Raw genomic sequence first — 16241 nt, 5'->3', positions numbered from 1 at the left:
CACACAGATAAAAATCTAGCAACTCAAGGAAGCTACCTTCCTAGAAGTTGTATATCTTCAATTCTGCTGATTTTTCAAAGAAAACAAAATTAGAAATCAAATTAACATAGGTCATCTTTCTTATTTTTCATGGGCACCAAAATATTAATAGCAAGTCAGGTGAAAGAATAAAAAGATATAAAATTTAACTAGGGTTTCTACTTACACCTTCATTTTCAAGTCTGATTCCAACTGTCTTCTCTATATCCAAAATTTTCCCCTTTGAACATCTGAGGAAAAAAAATATAGAGATTACAGACTGACTGGATGATTTAAACCTGGCACCTGTTAGACTAGTTTTAGAAATAAGATAGAATAATTTGCAATGAAAATTGCCTTGAGTTTAATATAGTCCTCTAAAACAAGGGTCAGCAAAACTTTTCCAAAAAGGATCAGATGGTAAATATTTTAGGTTTTGCAGGTCTTATGGGTTGGTACATCTTCTCAACTTCCATTAGTTTAAAAGCAGCCATAAACAGCATGCAAATGAATGAACATGACTGTGTTAAAATAAAACTACTTACGAAAAAGAGGAAGGTGGACCAGATTTGGCCCAGGGGCCATACTTTACCAGACTATGCTGTAAATGAACTATCACCCCAAATCCTAAGGCACACAGAACTGCCTTCACAGTTCATGTACTAGAGATGCCCACCACACCCACACTCTTTTCTAAATGGCATCTGCATCTCCCAACCGCTAATGCCTAGGAGAAAAAGCCACCCTCCCAAGTTAGGGTGGGCATCTGACACAAAAGCTACCTATGTACCCATATATGCTGATCAGCTACAGAGTTGAGGAGAGTCCACAATTCCTTAGACATGTTTACTCATAAATATAGCTTATAAAGAAAATAATGTCAAAAGAAAACTTAGAATGAACTGAACCATATACCTCTTTTCACTCCTCACTGGGCATAGAGGTCCCCTTGTTTCAGCAGCTCTATCTGTGAGGATGGAAAAGAAAAAATAAAGTGTCTTCTTTACTAATCAGTATATAGCTGGAATTTCAACTTACACAGTCTCCAAAGTATCAAGACATTGACTTACAATGAAATGTTAGAATAAATTCCAAAGACACTAGCCTCGTTACAAATCAAGTTGCTTAAAAATGCATAAATCGCTTTCTTCTTTAAATATCTTTAGTGTAAACTGACTGATGTCTGCTCATTTGGTAAGCTATCATTTAGTGTCAAGGAAATTAATATAAGAAATATAAAGAAATTAATTTTAGGCTCACAAAATACGTACTACTATATACACAGAAGCAAGGAATTACAATCAAAAGGTATTTTATAAATCTGCTTCATCTTGAAATAACTTTTTTACTAAACTACTGGTACTGGATAAACCAGTCAATGCCCTGGGGTCTGATAAAGTTTTAAGGTTTGGTACACCATCTTTCACAAGTATGTCATTCAATTTTATATGCACATGGACTAATTTCAGTATATCAAGAATAGGCTAAATCTGGGAACTCACATTGTTTTGGAACAAACTGAGTTGTTCTGACTCCATGACTTTGCTCTTCCCCCCAGCCTTTGGTCTTTAATGTATCCATGTGACATCTTTGAGAACTTGGAAACACAAAAAGCGAAGACATTCAGATACAAAAGGAAAATCTATCATAAATACTCATTATCTCTGTCTGACAAGCTTCTCCATAGAGGAGCTACTGATTACCCTGAATTTACAAGAGAGAGGATGCAACACAGCACTACCTGGGACTAGGATAAAAGGAGTCTAATCCTGATTTTAATATTTCAGCCAAGTTACTAACCTCCAGTTGTTCTATTTATAAAATTGCATGTTCTCAATCCCCAGCACCACCTTGACTGAAAAATCTCATGTCATAAAACTCAGGTCAAAAGATGGAAAATTTTACACAATACACTGAAATGGATCCTAAAACAACACACTGAAAGCTGAAATGTAAAAAGCTAAACAGGTTGAGGATTTTGCTAACATGACAAAACCAACAGTTCATGAAGCATACAGCTCTGCTTTCAACAGCCACTCGTCAAAATGGAAAAAATATTAACATTCTCACTGACTGCACTAAGAGAATTAAAATTTTAAAAGTTCACAACCAAAATTTAAATTCCCAAATATTCCTTTGTTATTTCTGTACTCAACAAGCTAGTCTTGTGACAATTTCACCTTCAACTTGCTGTTACATAATTTCTGTCTCACTTGTTAAAATCACCAAATGTACCTCAATCCTGAGCTCACATATTTTTTGTCCCCTTTTTACATGTGAATATAAGGTCAGACAACTCCTTCTGCCATTCTCATCTATTTGCTCAAATCATTAGAGCATGTAATTAACAAGGAATCTTAAAAGAAAAACTTCTTATGATCTGGGTGACTTTAATCTTGTCTCTAAAGTGGAAGGTTCCCAATTGTGCTAAGATGCATCCACTAAGATGCCTCAGGAACTATGTGTACAAAGGGAGAGGGAGGAAAGGAGACAGGGAGGGAGGGACAGGCAGGAGAGGAGAAGAGGGAGAAAGCAGCAGAGAGAGACAGAGATTGTGGGAAATGTGCATGCTGGGGAGGTTGAAAAAACTCTCTGCTTCGTGATTTCAACCAGTGATTCCACTTTTCTATATCAGAGTTTCAAGTAAGAGTACAACTAAACAAGGGATTCTAAAGCTAACAGAAAACTGTATTTTGTAAAAGCACTATTCTATATAATCCATTACTAGATATAATTTGTTCAGGCATATTACAGGGCTAGCTGTTTCAATGTTAATCTTTTTTCCATAAAATCGTTCCTACCAATTCCCTTTCCAAAAATAAGGAAAAAGATGTCTGGCAAAGCACTGGGTCTTGTTAGCTCATATTTACCTGTGATGAGTTGAAGCTGCAGGAGGAACAGAGTTTCCATGAACACCTTCTTTGAGTCTCTCCAATAACCTTCGGTACTTCTCTCTTTCCTCTTTTTGAACACCCTAAGTAAAAGAAAGCATGTTTGATAACTTCTAGCACACTAAATATATAATTAAATCATAAGCAAAGACTTAATAGGTCATAGATGTGTTTGGTCAGCACAATGCTTTTTAAATTTTTTTAAAATTGATTTTGAGAGAAAGAGAGAGAAACATCAATTTGTTGCTTCACTTATTTATAAATTCATTGGCTGATTCTTGTACATGCCCTGGCCAGGGATCAAACCCACAACCTTGTCGTTAACAGGATGACCCTGCAACCACCTGAGCTACTCAGTCAGAGTTAAAATTTCTTTAAATTAATTACCAACTTTATAAATTGAAAAGAAAAATGCAAAAATCTGGCCTCTTTTGAAAAACCAAATCAACAATCTGGAGCTAGGTAGGGCTATTCTCATTAGATTGGCATTCACTCCAGCCCACTTCACTCATTTACATTATCTCCTAGACCTTGAGAGCATCTGAGTTTCCGACAGCAGAACTAGGTTAACCACAAAACAACTCAGCAGAAATAACCCACTTGCATATTCAGAACATTCTGCTTCCAAATGGAACTGGTCTCACCAAAGTCACCAATGACATTGTATGGCCAGATCCAACAGATACTTTTTCAGCCTTTTATTACTTGACCTCTTTCTTTAGCATCTCACCCTGATGACCTCGCCTTGCCTTCCTGGACAATACACTCTCCTGATTTCTTCGTATCTTCTCAGTCTCCAGTGCAGATTATTTCTTCTTCTGCCTGCCCAAAATGCTAGTGGTCCTGCCCATTATCTCTTCTCACACTACATTCTCTCCCTGAATGTCTCAGCTCCCCTGATTTACATAATACCAATATGCAGAAGATCCAGAAATGTCTCTAATCCTGCCTTCTTCTCAAAACTCTACGAGCCAGGTCACTTTGCATGTTTCACAGGCACTTTAAAAAAATGTCCAAAACTGAAGTCATTAACTTTCCCCTAAACATCCAGGGTGTCTTGGTCAGTGGCACCTATTTATCCAAGACTGAAATCTGGAACTCAGGCTCTTTCCACTAACTTTATATCACACTTAACCAATGAATATGTCCTCGCTAATATTACCTTTTAATATTTCTAGAATATATCCTCTGTACACCCTATATGTGCTCAGTGTCATCTTTGATTTCTCCTGTAACAGGTATTGAAGCCTACTTTATAGTACCTCTCCTTAAAACCCCCTCCAGGGCTGCAGTCCATTCTTCTCTCAGCCCACCTGCTTGTTCAGTAAAACTATGCACCCAAACAAGTATTTCTATGATGAGCAAACTAAGTGGCTCAGAAAATCATGTAGCAATAGGTGATGGTGCTCGGGGATGCCAGACACAGGAATAATTCTAACTGCCCCTAGAATAAGTGAAGACTCCAAGAGGGGAAGTGAAGAGAAGCTTGTTGATGAAAATATCATGCTAAGTGCCCTGAAAAGGGAAGGAAAGAGCAGACATGTACACCATTTAACTTTTGTTACTTAGTCATAGTTATTACAGCTTCTAAAAGAAACCAGTTAGAACAATTCAGGCACCCAAAAAGAATCCATTATCTTTTCCTAACATGACTCCTTTTTCTTTCTTATAGTGAAAACAATCTGGAAATTGACTAAATTACATATGCATAGAATATCTCTAGAAGGATGCATACAAGTATCAAGAGTCAAACAGGGTGGTAGGGCCAAGTATGGAAGTGAGGCTGGGAAGTTTACAGTCACTGTCCACCCTTTTATACCTTTTGAATTTTATACTATAGTACATATATTACGTATCCCCCCCAACCAAATTCATAAACAGTTCAAAAGAGATCAGACTAGAAGGGCTTACCTCCTCCACAGTACAATGGGGACGCCTCAGACCCTTGCCACCCTCTTCAGTAATCATCTCTGTTACAACCTGATCCTGAGGTTTCCACGTTAAGGAACTCTCTGGATTGCTTTTGCTATGACGGCGGCCACCTGGTCTTCTATTATAGCCTTCTGAGTTCAAAGTAAAACTGAGAGACAGAAAAAATTAATGTATCACCAAACTGCTTAAATTGCTGGAATCTACTAAGCTTCAGACCACTCTGTGATTAGGCTTCCCAGATTAAGCTTTCTCCTGGCAAATCAGACAACTAGCATTCACGAAAGTTAGCCCTCTCTCTAGAATAGAGGGAGGGCGCCCATAATTCCACTATGGAGCATCACCAGAGCTGCCACAAGAAAGCCTCTGCCTTCTTCCTCAAGCCCAATTTTCCAACCTGAACTCTGGAATTAGCTCCCCTACTACACATACCCTCCACTTGTATGCACTTTTCCTTCACTCACTTGGTATCACTGGGATTAATTATCAGTGTGAATTGTTTAATGTCTATATCCTACACTGGACTTTAAATTCCAGGAAAGCAGAGATTACATTCATTTATCACTATATCCTAGAACATAACCTAAACTGAAAAGCGCTCAATATCTGCTGAATGCTAAATTAATGAACGTAAATTAATAAGTTCTAAAGAAATGAAGGCCATGAAGCTCCTAGTCACTGCTGCTGGTGGAACAGCCTGCCTCTCCTGCCATCACCAATAATGGGACAAACTGACATCATACCTTCTTGATGTACTGTTTTAAAAAGGATACATCATGTATATAATATTTTTACCAAAGAAAGTTGCATAATCTAAAACAAATCATGAATAAACGTCAGACAAAATTAAAGAACATTCTACAAAAGAAATGTTTTTCTACAGGGTGGAGCAAAAGTTAGGTTTACTGTCGTGGGTACGCGAAACACAAAGTTTATTATTATTTATTAATTACTGTATTATTTTTCATATATGAACGACTGTAAACCTACTTTTGCCCCACCCTGTACTCTTTAAAAATATCCATGCTAGCCCAGCCGGTGTGGCTCAACAGTTGCGCATCGACCTAGAATCCAGGAGAACATGGTTCAATTCCCAGTAAGGGCACATGCCTGGGTTGCGGGCTCGACCCCCAGTTGGGGGCATGCAGGAGGCAGCCGATCAATGACTCTCTCATCATTGATGTTTCTATCGCTCTCCCTCTCCCTTCCTCTCTCAAATCAATAAAAATATGTTTAAAAAAATATATATATATATCCATGCTATTAAAGACAAAGAAAGTCTGAGGAATTGTTCCAGATTAAAGGAGAGCAATGAGAAATGAAAATTAAATGTAATAAATGATTCTGTATACTGAATTGTGGACCAGAAAAAATAATCACTATTATGGATAAATTTAAATAAGGATATATAATAGTTATATTAAATTTTCTGATTTTTGTAATCTATGATTATATAAGTAAATGCCTTCATTCTTAAGAAATAAACACAAACACTCAAGTACCTATGATTAAAAAGGCATGAGTCTAAGACTCTCAAATGGTTCAGGGGAAAAAAATAAATAAATAAATAAATAAATAAATAAATATATATATATATATATATAAAAAACAGAAAAAGATAAAGAAATTGGCAAAACGTTAACAACTGGTGAATCTGGGTCAAATGAAGACAAAATACATGAAGCAAAGATGGACATAACTGGATGAAGAAATAAACAAGTCTACAATTACAGTAGGAAACATCAACACTCCTTGCTCATCAATCAATAAAAAAGTATACAGAAACCAGTAAGACCTGTAAAACATCAGCAAACTTGAGCTGACATTTATAGAACACTCCACCCAACAATAGCAAAATACACATTCTTTTCAAGTGCACAGTGGACATCACCCATGTAGATCATCTTCTAGGCTATAAAACAAATGTTAAAATTTAAAAGAACTGCCCCGTCGGGCGTGGCTCAGCGGTTGAGCATTGACCTGGGATCCAGGCAATTGGGGTTCGATTCCCGGTCAGGGCACATACCCAGGTTGTGGGCTTGATCAATGACTCTCTCATCACTGATGTTTCTATCTCTCTCTCTCCCTCTCCTTTCCTCTCTCTGAAGTCAATAAAGATATATTTTTTTAAAAAAAATTTAAAAGAACTGAAACCATACTAAGTATATTCTCTGACTAACAATGGAGTTAAACTAAATAACTTAAAGATGTCTGGAAAGCCCCAAATATTTGGATATTAAACAACAGAATTCTATACTTCAGAATAATCACTGGTTAAAGAGGAAGTAAAACAGAAATTAGAAAATATTTTTAAATTGAATAAAAATTAAAACCAACTTTTCAAAATGTGTGGGATGCAACTAAAGCAATGCTTACAGAGACAATTATAGAACATAAGTTCACCTCTAAATATTCAAGTATGTATCTCCCAAGAACATAACCTCAATACAATCATCAAATTCAGGAACTTTAGCAATGACATAATATGTAACACATAGCCCACATTTAAATTTCTCCAAAGATATTGAAAGTATCCTTCACAGCAATTTTTTTCCTATCTCGATTCCAATGCAGGAGCTCACATTACATTTAACTGTCATGTATCTTGAGTCTCCCTTGAAGTGAACAGTTTTTCAGCCTTCCTTCATCTTTATAATGAAGAGTACAGGCCTTAACCAGTTTTCTCATTCTTAGACATAGATTGATTTTGCAGGAATACGAATTAACTGATGATGTCCTCAGTGTAATATATCTGGAAGCCACGATGTCCATTTGTCTCACTGTGGGTGGCTTTAACTTTGATCCTTTGGTTAAAGTGGGGTCAAGAGGTTTTCTATTTTACTATTTTTCCTAAAGTTACTATTTTTCCCTTTGCAATTAGTAAGTAATTTGTGGGGAGATATTCTGAGTTTATGTAAGTATCCGTACCTCATCAAACTTTTACTTACTAGTTTCAGCTCAATTGATTCCTGTATGTATCAATTATTACTGTGATAGTTACAAAGTGGTGATTTTCTAATTCTATCATTCCCTCTACACTTACTAGATGGCATCCTACTATAAAGATCTTTCCCTCCAACAATATATATTTATTTGCACCTGTATCCCAGTCTTTCTTCATTTTGATTCTTAAATTGTCCCCAATTTGGCCAGTGAAAGTCCCTTCAAGTTTCCTCCTATGTTATGTTGACATGTCCCCAGTTTCTGAGCACTCCTTTAATTTCTGGCACAAGACATTACAAACTCATTTTGTACTTTCTTTCCTAGCTCTACAAGCAACCAATCATCCAACTCGAGAGAACCTAGTTTTTAGCTAGTGTCTCATTCTTAAATATGAGTGGATAGCCAAGAATTACCAGGCACTTGAATAAAGACTCTAATATGCAACACAAGACCAAAAATAAACCAAAGGAAGCACGGAATTCAGAGGAAGCAGACAAAGCAGGGAGAAGAAATTTTAAAATAATTAACAGCTTTAGTGAAATAAGATACTACATCCTTACAATAACAAGATGCTTGGAGAAAGAAAAACCATGGGGAGTAGGGAGAGGGAGGATACTTACAAGTTAAAAACTATGAAGTCCCCCACCCCCCCAAAATTAGTAAAACATTTTTTTAAAGGGCAAGGACAACAAAAAGAATATATAGGAAAATTATATAGAAAGATCTAATAGAAAGATCTAATAGAAAAAAAAGGGGGGAGGGCCTAATATCCAAGCAGTAGAAATTCTAGAAAGTGAGAACACAAAGAGAAGAAAATTCCTAATAAAATAACAAAAACAGTTCTGTGTATGAAAATTCATCAGGCTACACACATGATTTCTGCATTTTCTGCACACATATTATACTTTTAAAAAGTTAGAAGTGAATGACAACTCTTCTTCAAAAAGTTTTCAAAATCAGATGCTATGGGCCTATAATATGGCAGAAAAGGTAACACACACCTGAGTTCAAGTTTCTCACTATAGCTGTATGATATTCAGTAAGCCCCTAACCCTCAGAGTACTTACTTAACAAGATTACATAACAGAATAAAAGTGAAGTGCCTAGCAAGAGTGATCACCTAATAAGCACTAACCATTTAAAGAAAGGCAGAATTTAACACTTACCTGAAGGAAGGCAGGACTCTGCGAGGCTGATCTCGAGTTACTGTCACTCTGATCTTTGGATAGTCACTTATTCCATTAGGAGATTTATTACCTATTTTAAAAATGCATTTGTAATTGTAAAAAAATAAATAAAACAAAACACCTGTGAACAGTCTGCATTAGAAAAGAGACTGTGTGATCAGTCTACACTATAAGAACTACATGTTATTTTTTCCAATTCTATTACTATACAGCACAGAAATCCAGCACAAACTTTGTAAAATTAAAGGAAAAGCAATAGTGTTTAGCTTATCTTTGATCTCAGATAAGCAGTAACAATTCTAGGCGAGATTTCCTAGTTTTGCTTGCTGGGACCAATAAGAGGCATGAAGAAAATGATCACAAAATTCCCTATAATCTAACCAAATTAAGAGCATTTTCTAAATTATTTCTTCTTCCCAAGAAAACAGAAGTATTTTTAAATGAAAATCTGCCATATGTTAGTACATTTCACTGGAAGAGTCTAACATTTCTTGTGAGATGCTTACTATACTGCAAAACATGGTATATTCCATGTTTTTATCAGCCACATTTTCTGCTGGAGCTATAACAGGGGCTTAGAGTGACTGAGGAATCCAAAATGCAACTGTAGCAGTAAGACCTAAAATGACCTGAATTCATTTGTCTGCAAAAACTGATTTGAACCAATGTCTAATCTCAATGGGTTTTTAAAACAATATTCAATGAACACAATATATCTAAAATAGGATAAATTCAGAATCTCCCAACACATTTCTAAGGGTTTCAGATTAGACTGTGGACTTGTTTATATCAGAAGCCTGCCCTAGGAATACCTGTGCATCTCTGAGTAGGCTACACAAGCCCAAGGAAATATACTGCTGGTGCCTCAGGCACAAGATAAATCTACAATCCCTTCCATGTCAATTTTAATGGTAAATAATTTTAAACATTTATATATTCAAACAATATAGATTATGAAATCTAATTTGTATTAACTTTTTAAATAAAATATAAGACTTCAAAGAAGTATCATCTTTGTCCCAGGTCCCTTGGAACTAGCTTCTCAGGCTTGGGGGTACACATTTACTTTCCTTTTCTGTGTCACTAGAGGTACTTTACTTTAAAAAGTTCGTTTGAGAAGCACTACTCCAAGGTTTTTATTATTTCCTTAGCTTCTTCCATTTTTGACTTCTGAACCCACAACTTCTCTAAAAGCTCTTTTCCCCTTCCTATCAAATATTTACAAACCCACCTGCCTGGCAGAGATCGCACCATTTTCAGGACTCTGACTTCTTCTTTTCCCCACCATAGCATTGTGTACAGTATATTCAATAATTACAGTTCAATTTCGGGGTCTGGATGACATAGAGGCTCCTAAACCATAAAACTATGAGAACTGGCAACCTAAGGGAGAGTTTTACTATTTTTGTTATTATTGCTATTTGTTTTGTTATTAAAGGTTTTATTAATCCTGGTAACTTAGCAGGGTCTAGCACAGAGTAAACTCTCAGGAAATGTTTCTATGTGTGGTTTTTTAAATGAATGAAACTTGATCTAAGTCACATTAAGGACAGTGATAATACAAACAGAAACACAACAGTAAATTTCAAGACAATTCTAAAGGAAAGCTATTTGCTTCTTAGAATGATAAAGAGAATGTCTGTGTTCTCATCCCAACCCAAATCAGTGTTCTCCTTTCATCTTCTCAAAACTCAGAAAAAACAGGCAGGAGGAGGTAGGGGGAAGCAGAAATATTTTTGTCCACCTCACCCAGTTTCAGCATGTTGTTCCAGGATCCAGAACCTGTCAGTTCACAAGATGAAGAGTTCGAAAATACCTTAAAATCAAATAAAATGACCTCTGTAGTATGTAATTTTAGAATTTAAGTAAGTTTTTAATATGAAGAAAAAAAAAATCACTCTATTGGTGCTAGCTCACAGAAGAGATATTATCAATAAAACCAGAGGTATAATCTGTGAAGACTCACAAAATGATGTAAAAAAACCCCACCAATTTCAAGGTTTTCAAACATAATTATCATTCAGTAATTAGGCTCTTTATCAATATTTTTAAAACATGTAATTTCTTAAAAGTGTAATTTCTTAACTTCTAAATTTTTGGCCTTTATATCAAGGCTAATAAAGACATGCACATTTCTGGATAGAAGTCATTCTACACATTAATTCCTAAAAATGAGAATATTTCCAAAATTTATTTCAATGATTAAATACAGAAATCAGTAGCCCCAATGGAGCCCTATCCCCACTGACCTCTCCTGAAGGGGCTGCATTCCGTGTTCCGTTACAAGCAGAAGCTACCATGGGCTTCGTGGTCAGCTGGAATGGGAATCCAAACAAGCTGGCAGCATTGTAGAGACTGGTTTTCACTTGGTGAATAAAGCAATCTAGAAAGTGTAATATGGATTACATATACATATAAACATAGAGGAATAAACTTCTGGGAAAACAAGTAAGATTGTATCTTTAAAATGGCCTCTCAATTTTTATTAGAAGTCCTATTTTCAATCATTGAGATAAAATGGTATCTGTAAAAAGAATTTTTCTCCTACCTGAATAACTGAAATTCCAGCACTGTGATTTTTGTTTTTTTAGTAAAATATCTGGGTTGCTACAAAAGCATGAAACCATCACTTTAGCAAATCACACAGACTCATGCGCAAAAAAGTCCTGAAATGACAGCTTTCAAGCAATCTGTTCTCCTGAATATATAAAATAAAAAGAAATCTATGCCAAAAAGACAGGGGCATAACTTAACAACCTGGAGCTATAGTCACAAGGTATGGCAGAATCCTACAGGAAACACTTATCATTTACTCAAGGGTTTGTCCTTACTTCCTGGGCAGGTAACAATACAGTTGTCCTAAACAACTACTTACTAAGTGCCTATTGCATCTTGGCTACTCCCAGGGTAGAAATTAGTGAAGTATCAGATATGCAATTCTTAAACATCTATGAAAAAACAAGGCTATCCCTCTACTAGAGATGTGTTGGGAGGTCTCAGACTCAGCCCTCCCTGTCACCAAACAGAAAGATTACAAAATAAGTAAGTAAACAAACAAAGGGGAGGGGTAAATTTGTTTTCTCAACTTCCTCTTTTTATCACTACCCTTTTCTTACTTCCTACATTATGATTTACTTTCTAAAATTTCCTTTCTATTTCTTAATTAAGGGTATCCTAAAGAACTAGTCTGAAAGAAGCAGGTCATCACCTTAGCCACATTCTTTTTTAGAGAAAAACTGAAATGGTGGCTTTTAAGCAACAAGCACTCCAGAATATATAAGATATAAAATACTTTCCAGAAAGATAGGGAAATAACTTAAATAGCAGGAAGTGATAGCTGGGTAAAGGAGAATCCAATCTGAAATAAATAATCTGTAACTAGAGAACAGTTAAAAGAACCAAAGTTTGCAAATATCCTGTTTCTCATTTTAGGAATTAGAAAGAAAGAATTCCAGGTCATCCCTCTAATAATGTGAGCTTTATGTGGGAGAAAAATGGCTTTGGGGATTGATGCTTAACCTACAGACAGTCATCCAAAACTAGAGGACAAGAGGTACTCTTAACAACATAGATAAGTGGACACTAAAAAGTCATGTAATATTTGTTTTCCTACAAATGTCAAAATATGAGTATGCCCAAGACTGTCAAAAGATCTCATTGACTTAAAAAAAAAACAACAAAAAAACAGGCCTGTCTCATCTGTAAAATGGGGACAAGACCACCTTATTTTCCTGAGACTAAACTAAGAAGAGTTCTTAAAATCCTTTCCTTCTATAAATCATGAGTCTACAATTCTAAGGTCCTCCTTTTCTTTTACCCTTCCTTTTTCTTTGAAAAGCAACCAATAGAACTGTACTGCCCAATATAGTAGCCAGTAGCTACATGTTAACTTACCTAAGTTTCAATTTATTAAAAGTAAATTCAGTTCCTCAGTCCCACTAACCCCATTTCAAGTGCTCAAGAGCATCATAGCAGGCAGTTCTATTGGACAGCATTGCTATAAACCTTTACAAACTCTGCCAGTAAGTATTACCTGTGCTACTCACTGCTTCCCCCTTGGCTTAGGTTTCCTTCTTTAGTTTATATTCAGGAAATCATAATACATATTTCATGGAAATCACGGAGGAAGAGATCCTTAACATAGAAGTCCATAAAATGGATGACTGCCAGAATTATTTCAGGAAATTTCTGTAATTTCATGGTCTATGTTATTATTTGTTTACCACATAGTTATTTATTTATATTTTTCTTTAAAACTGACTTTCTTTTGCTAAACAAATGTATTTGAAGGTAATTTTTAAAAATTTTCAATTACAGTTTACATTCAATATTATTCTGTATTAGTTTCAGATGTTCAGCACAGTGGTTATAAAATCATGTATTTTACAGAGCAGTTCCCCAATATTTCGAGTACCCACCTGATCCCATACATAGTTATTATGATACATATTCCCTATGCTGTGATTTATATCTCTGTGACTATTCTGTAACCCCCAATTTGTATTTTTTAAACTCTTCCCCTTTTTCACCCAGTCCCCCAACCTCCCTCCCCGCCAAACATCAGTTTGCTCTATTAGTCTGTTTCTATTTTGTTTGTTTGTTTTGTTCATGTAAGTGAAATCATATTGGTATTTGTCTTTCTCTGTCTCATTTCACTTAGCAAAATACTCTCCAGCTCCATCCAAGCTGTCACAAATGGTAAAATTTCATTCTTTTTTATGGCTGAGCAGTAGTCCACTGTGTATATATACCACAGCTTTTTTGTTTGTTTGTTTAAAAAATGTTTGTTTGGTTTTTTTTTTAGAGAGAGAGAAGGAGACAGAGAAACAGTGATGTGAGAGAGCACCATGGATCAGTTGCCTCCCGCATACACCCCAACTTGGGATCAAACCTTTGTTTGTGCCTTGACTGGGAATCGAACCAGCAACCTTTTGGTACATGGGGTGAAGCTCAACCAACTGAACCACACCAACCAGGGCTCACAGCTTTGTTATCAACTTGACTATTGATGTGCACATGGGTTGCTTCCATATCTTGGCTACTGTGAATAATGCTGTAATGAACATGGGGGTGCATATATTCTTTCGAATTAGCGTTTAGGGTTTCTTGGATACTGAAAGGTAGTTTTATATTACTACTGTGAATGTAAAGCAACATTATTTGCCTTATAAAGAAATGAAAACACAACAATATTAAGTTCTAACTGGGCCTATTTAAAAAGGAGAGATTAGCATGTACTGTTGACTCTTGAATAACACAGGTCTGAACTGTGCAGGTCCACGTATATACAGATATATTTTCAATAATGTCAATGTATTTTCCTTATGATTTTCTTAACATTTTTTTCTAGCTTACTTTATTGTAAGACTACAGTATATAATATATGTTAATCGACTATTACAAAATACATGTTAATCGACTATTTATTGGTAAGGCTTCCAGTCAACATGAGCCTATTAGTTAAATTTTGGGGGAGTCAAAAGTTATACATGCATTTATTAATTTGTGGGGGGGTCGATTCCCATAACCCCCATGTTGCTCAAAGGTCAACTGTTTTAGACAAGTAGTGAAGACACAACTAAGCATTTAATCAACATTTTTCTGCTTAAAATAATCAGAAATTTAAAGTAACTGAAAAGAATACAATTTTTGTATAAAACATAATTTAAAATTATTAAATATTATGAACATTGTACCTCCTAAAATCATTTCCTAACTGATATCTATCCTGTGCTTTGGGAAATACATCCTAATGAATTTGGATAGTCCTGGCATTCAAAGTCCTCCACAATTTGACTATTTCTCTCTTATCAACTTTTTTCCTAAGTTATTCACTAGTTTTTGAACTACACAACTTTCTAATACTATTCCTTCTACCCAGAAAGCTTTTCCTTTCTATTGCTCTCTGCTGATATCCTATCCATCCTTCAAGAACTATCTCACATACTAGCTCCTTCACCAAATATTCACTGAGACTCTTAACCAGCTAAAAACTGGACAGTATTTTGTTACTACCCTTCTTATTTCATTTATCATGTCCTCATTGACACTGGTATTATTTATGTACTTCTCTTACATCCCCTACTATATAATCATATATATTCTTACAAGTGTAAAGTTTTTAAAAATAGAGATCCTGTCTTACTCATTTTTATATTTCCTGTAGAACCTAAGAAACTACTTAGCAGTAAGACATGCTCAGTAAGTACTCATTAGATTTAAACGAAATCTTAACACAGATGTGTCCACTCTTAACTACCACATTTAAAAGTAGATCCACATTCACATGCATTTCTAAGAAAGAAGAAAATGTTGTTAGATTATCCCATTGTGCCAGTGTCCTTTACTCTAATTTTATTTTCTTCCATCAAATGATATGTAGCCCTTCAGATTATAGAGAAGTAAACAATTTGGGGCAACACATTAGATTAGTTCACACAGCTATCTGAAAAAGATGACTCAGTTTGAAGTAGTTTTTACAATGTTTTCTCCTCAAATTTAAAAAGCCACTTTTCTTTATAGGAAGATTTAGAATTTTATAATGAATATATTTTTAAAAAGCTGTAAAAAAATGTATATTCAACCTACAGGCTTATCTACTAGAAAGACAATTAACTCCCTGATAACAGTGGTTACCTCCAGAAAAGACAACTGAGTAGAAAAGGGATGGGAAAGAGATTTACTTTTCACTGCAAATGCTTTTTACCTTTTGAATTCTGTTACATGCATATAGTTTTCCTATTAAAACACTAATTTTTAAAATTAATATTCAATACCTAATCTTGGTCTTTTGGCCGGTATTTCATCAGTGTCCACTGCAGAAAACAGAGTGCTGAAAAAAAGAGAAAAGAGGGAAATAAATATATACATACACACACACACACACACACATATATACACAAATGCATTTATATATACGCACATATCTATTTCTATAAACTTAGCATTTATAGTGTTTATACGACATACCTCCCTCCATCGACTCTGAAATAAAATGAGATCTAACTGATGTTTTAAAAGAGAATGCTACTCGCCCTGGCTGTTGCGGCTCAGTTGGTTGAATATCATCCCATGCCCCAATAGGTCACTGGTTTGATTCCTGGTCAGGGCACATGGCTAGGTTTTGGGCTCAATCCCCAGGAAGGGGTATGCAGGAGGCAGCCGAAGGCTGTTTCTCTCATCAATGTTTCTCTCTCCCTGTCCTTTCCTCTCCTGCTAAAATCAATAAAAAAATAAAAAATAAACATAAAAAAGAGAGAATGCTACTCCATAG

The 16241-nt window shown here is 35.5% G+C and overlaps 1 protein-coding gene across 2 annotated transcripts in view; it reads right to left on the bottom strand.

The window, feature by feature from the left end:
- The window catches only part of SENP2 (SUMO specific peptidase 2), a 29525-nt gene that overhangs the window by 11161 nt on the left and 2123 nt on the right, over window positions 1-16241 (bottom strand). The window contains exons 2-10 of one of the 2 annotated variants that reach the window (XM_081138389.1): window positions 15745-15800; window positions 11218-11351; window positions 10718-10784; window positions 8948-9038; window positions 4821-4989; window positions 2889-2992; window positions 1521-1615; window positions 934-985; window positions 206-269 (exon numbers count right to left, since the gene is read on the bottom strand). In XM_081138389.1, the coding sequence (XP_080994515.1) occupies window positions 206-269; window positions 934-985; window positions 1521-1615; window positions 2889-2992; window positions 4821-4989; window positions 8948-9038; window positions 10718-10784; window positions 11218-11351; window positions 15745-15800 (832 nt within the window). The remainder of the gene's footprint in view (window positions 1-205; window positions 270-933; window positions 986-1520; window positions 1616-2888; window positions 2993-4820; window positions 4990-8947; window positions 9039-10717; window positions 10785-11217; window positions 11352-15744; window positions 15801-16241) is intronic. The other variant, XM_081138390.1, reaches the window with a different exon arrangement.

This window comes from Miniopterus schreibersii (genome assembly GCF_964146895.1).
Source record: "Miniopterus schreibersii genome assembly, chromosome: 5".
In the NCBI taxonomy this organism is placed as follows: domain Eukaryota; kingdom Metazoa; phylum Chordata; class Mammalia; order Chiroptera; family Miniopteridae; genus Miniopterus; species Miniopterus schreibersii.
The sequence above is the reverse complement of the archived record's forward strand: the minus strand, read 5'-3'. Positions and strand labels throughout refer to the sequence as shown.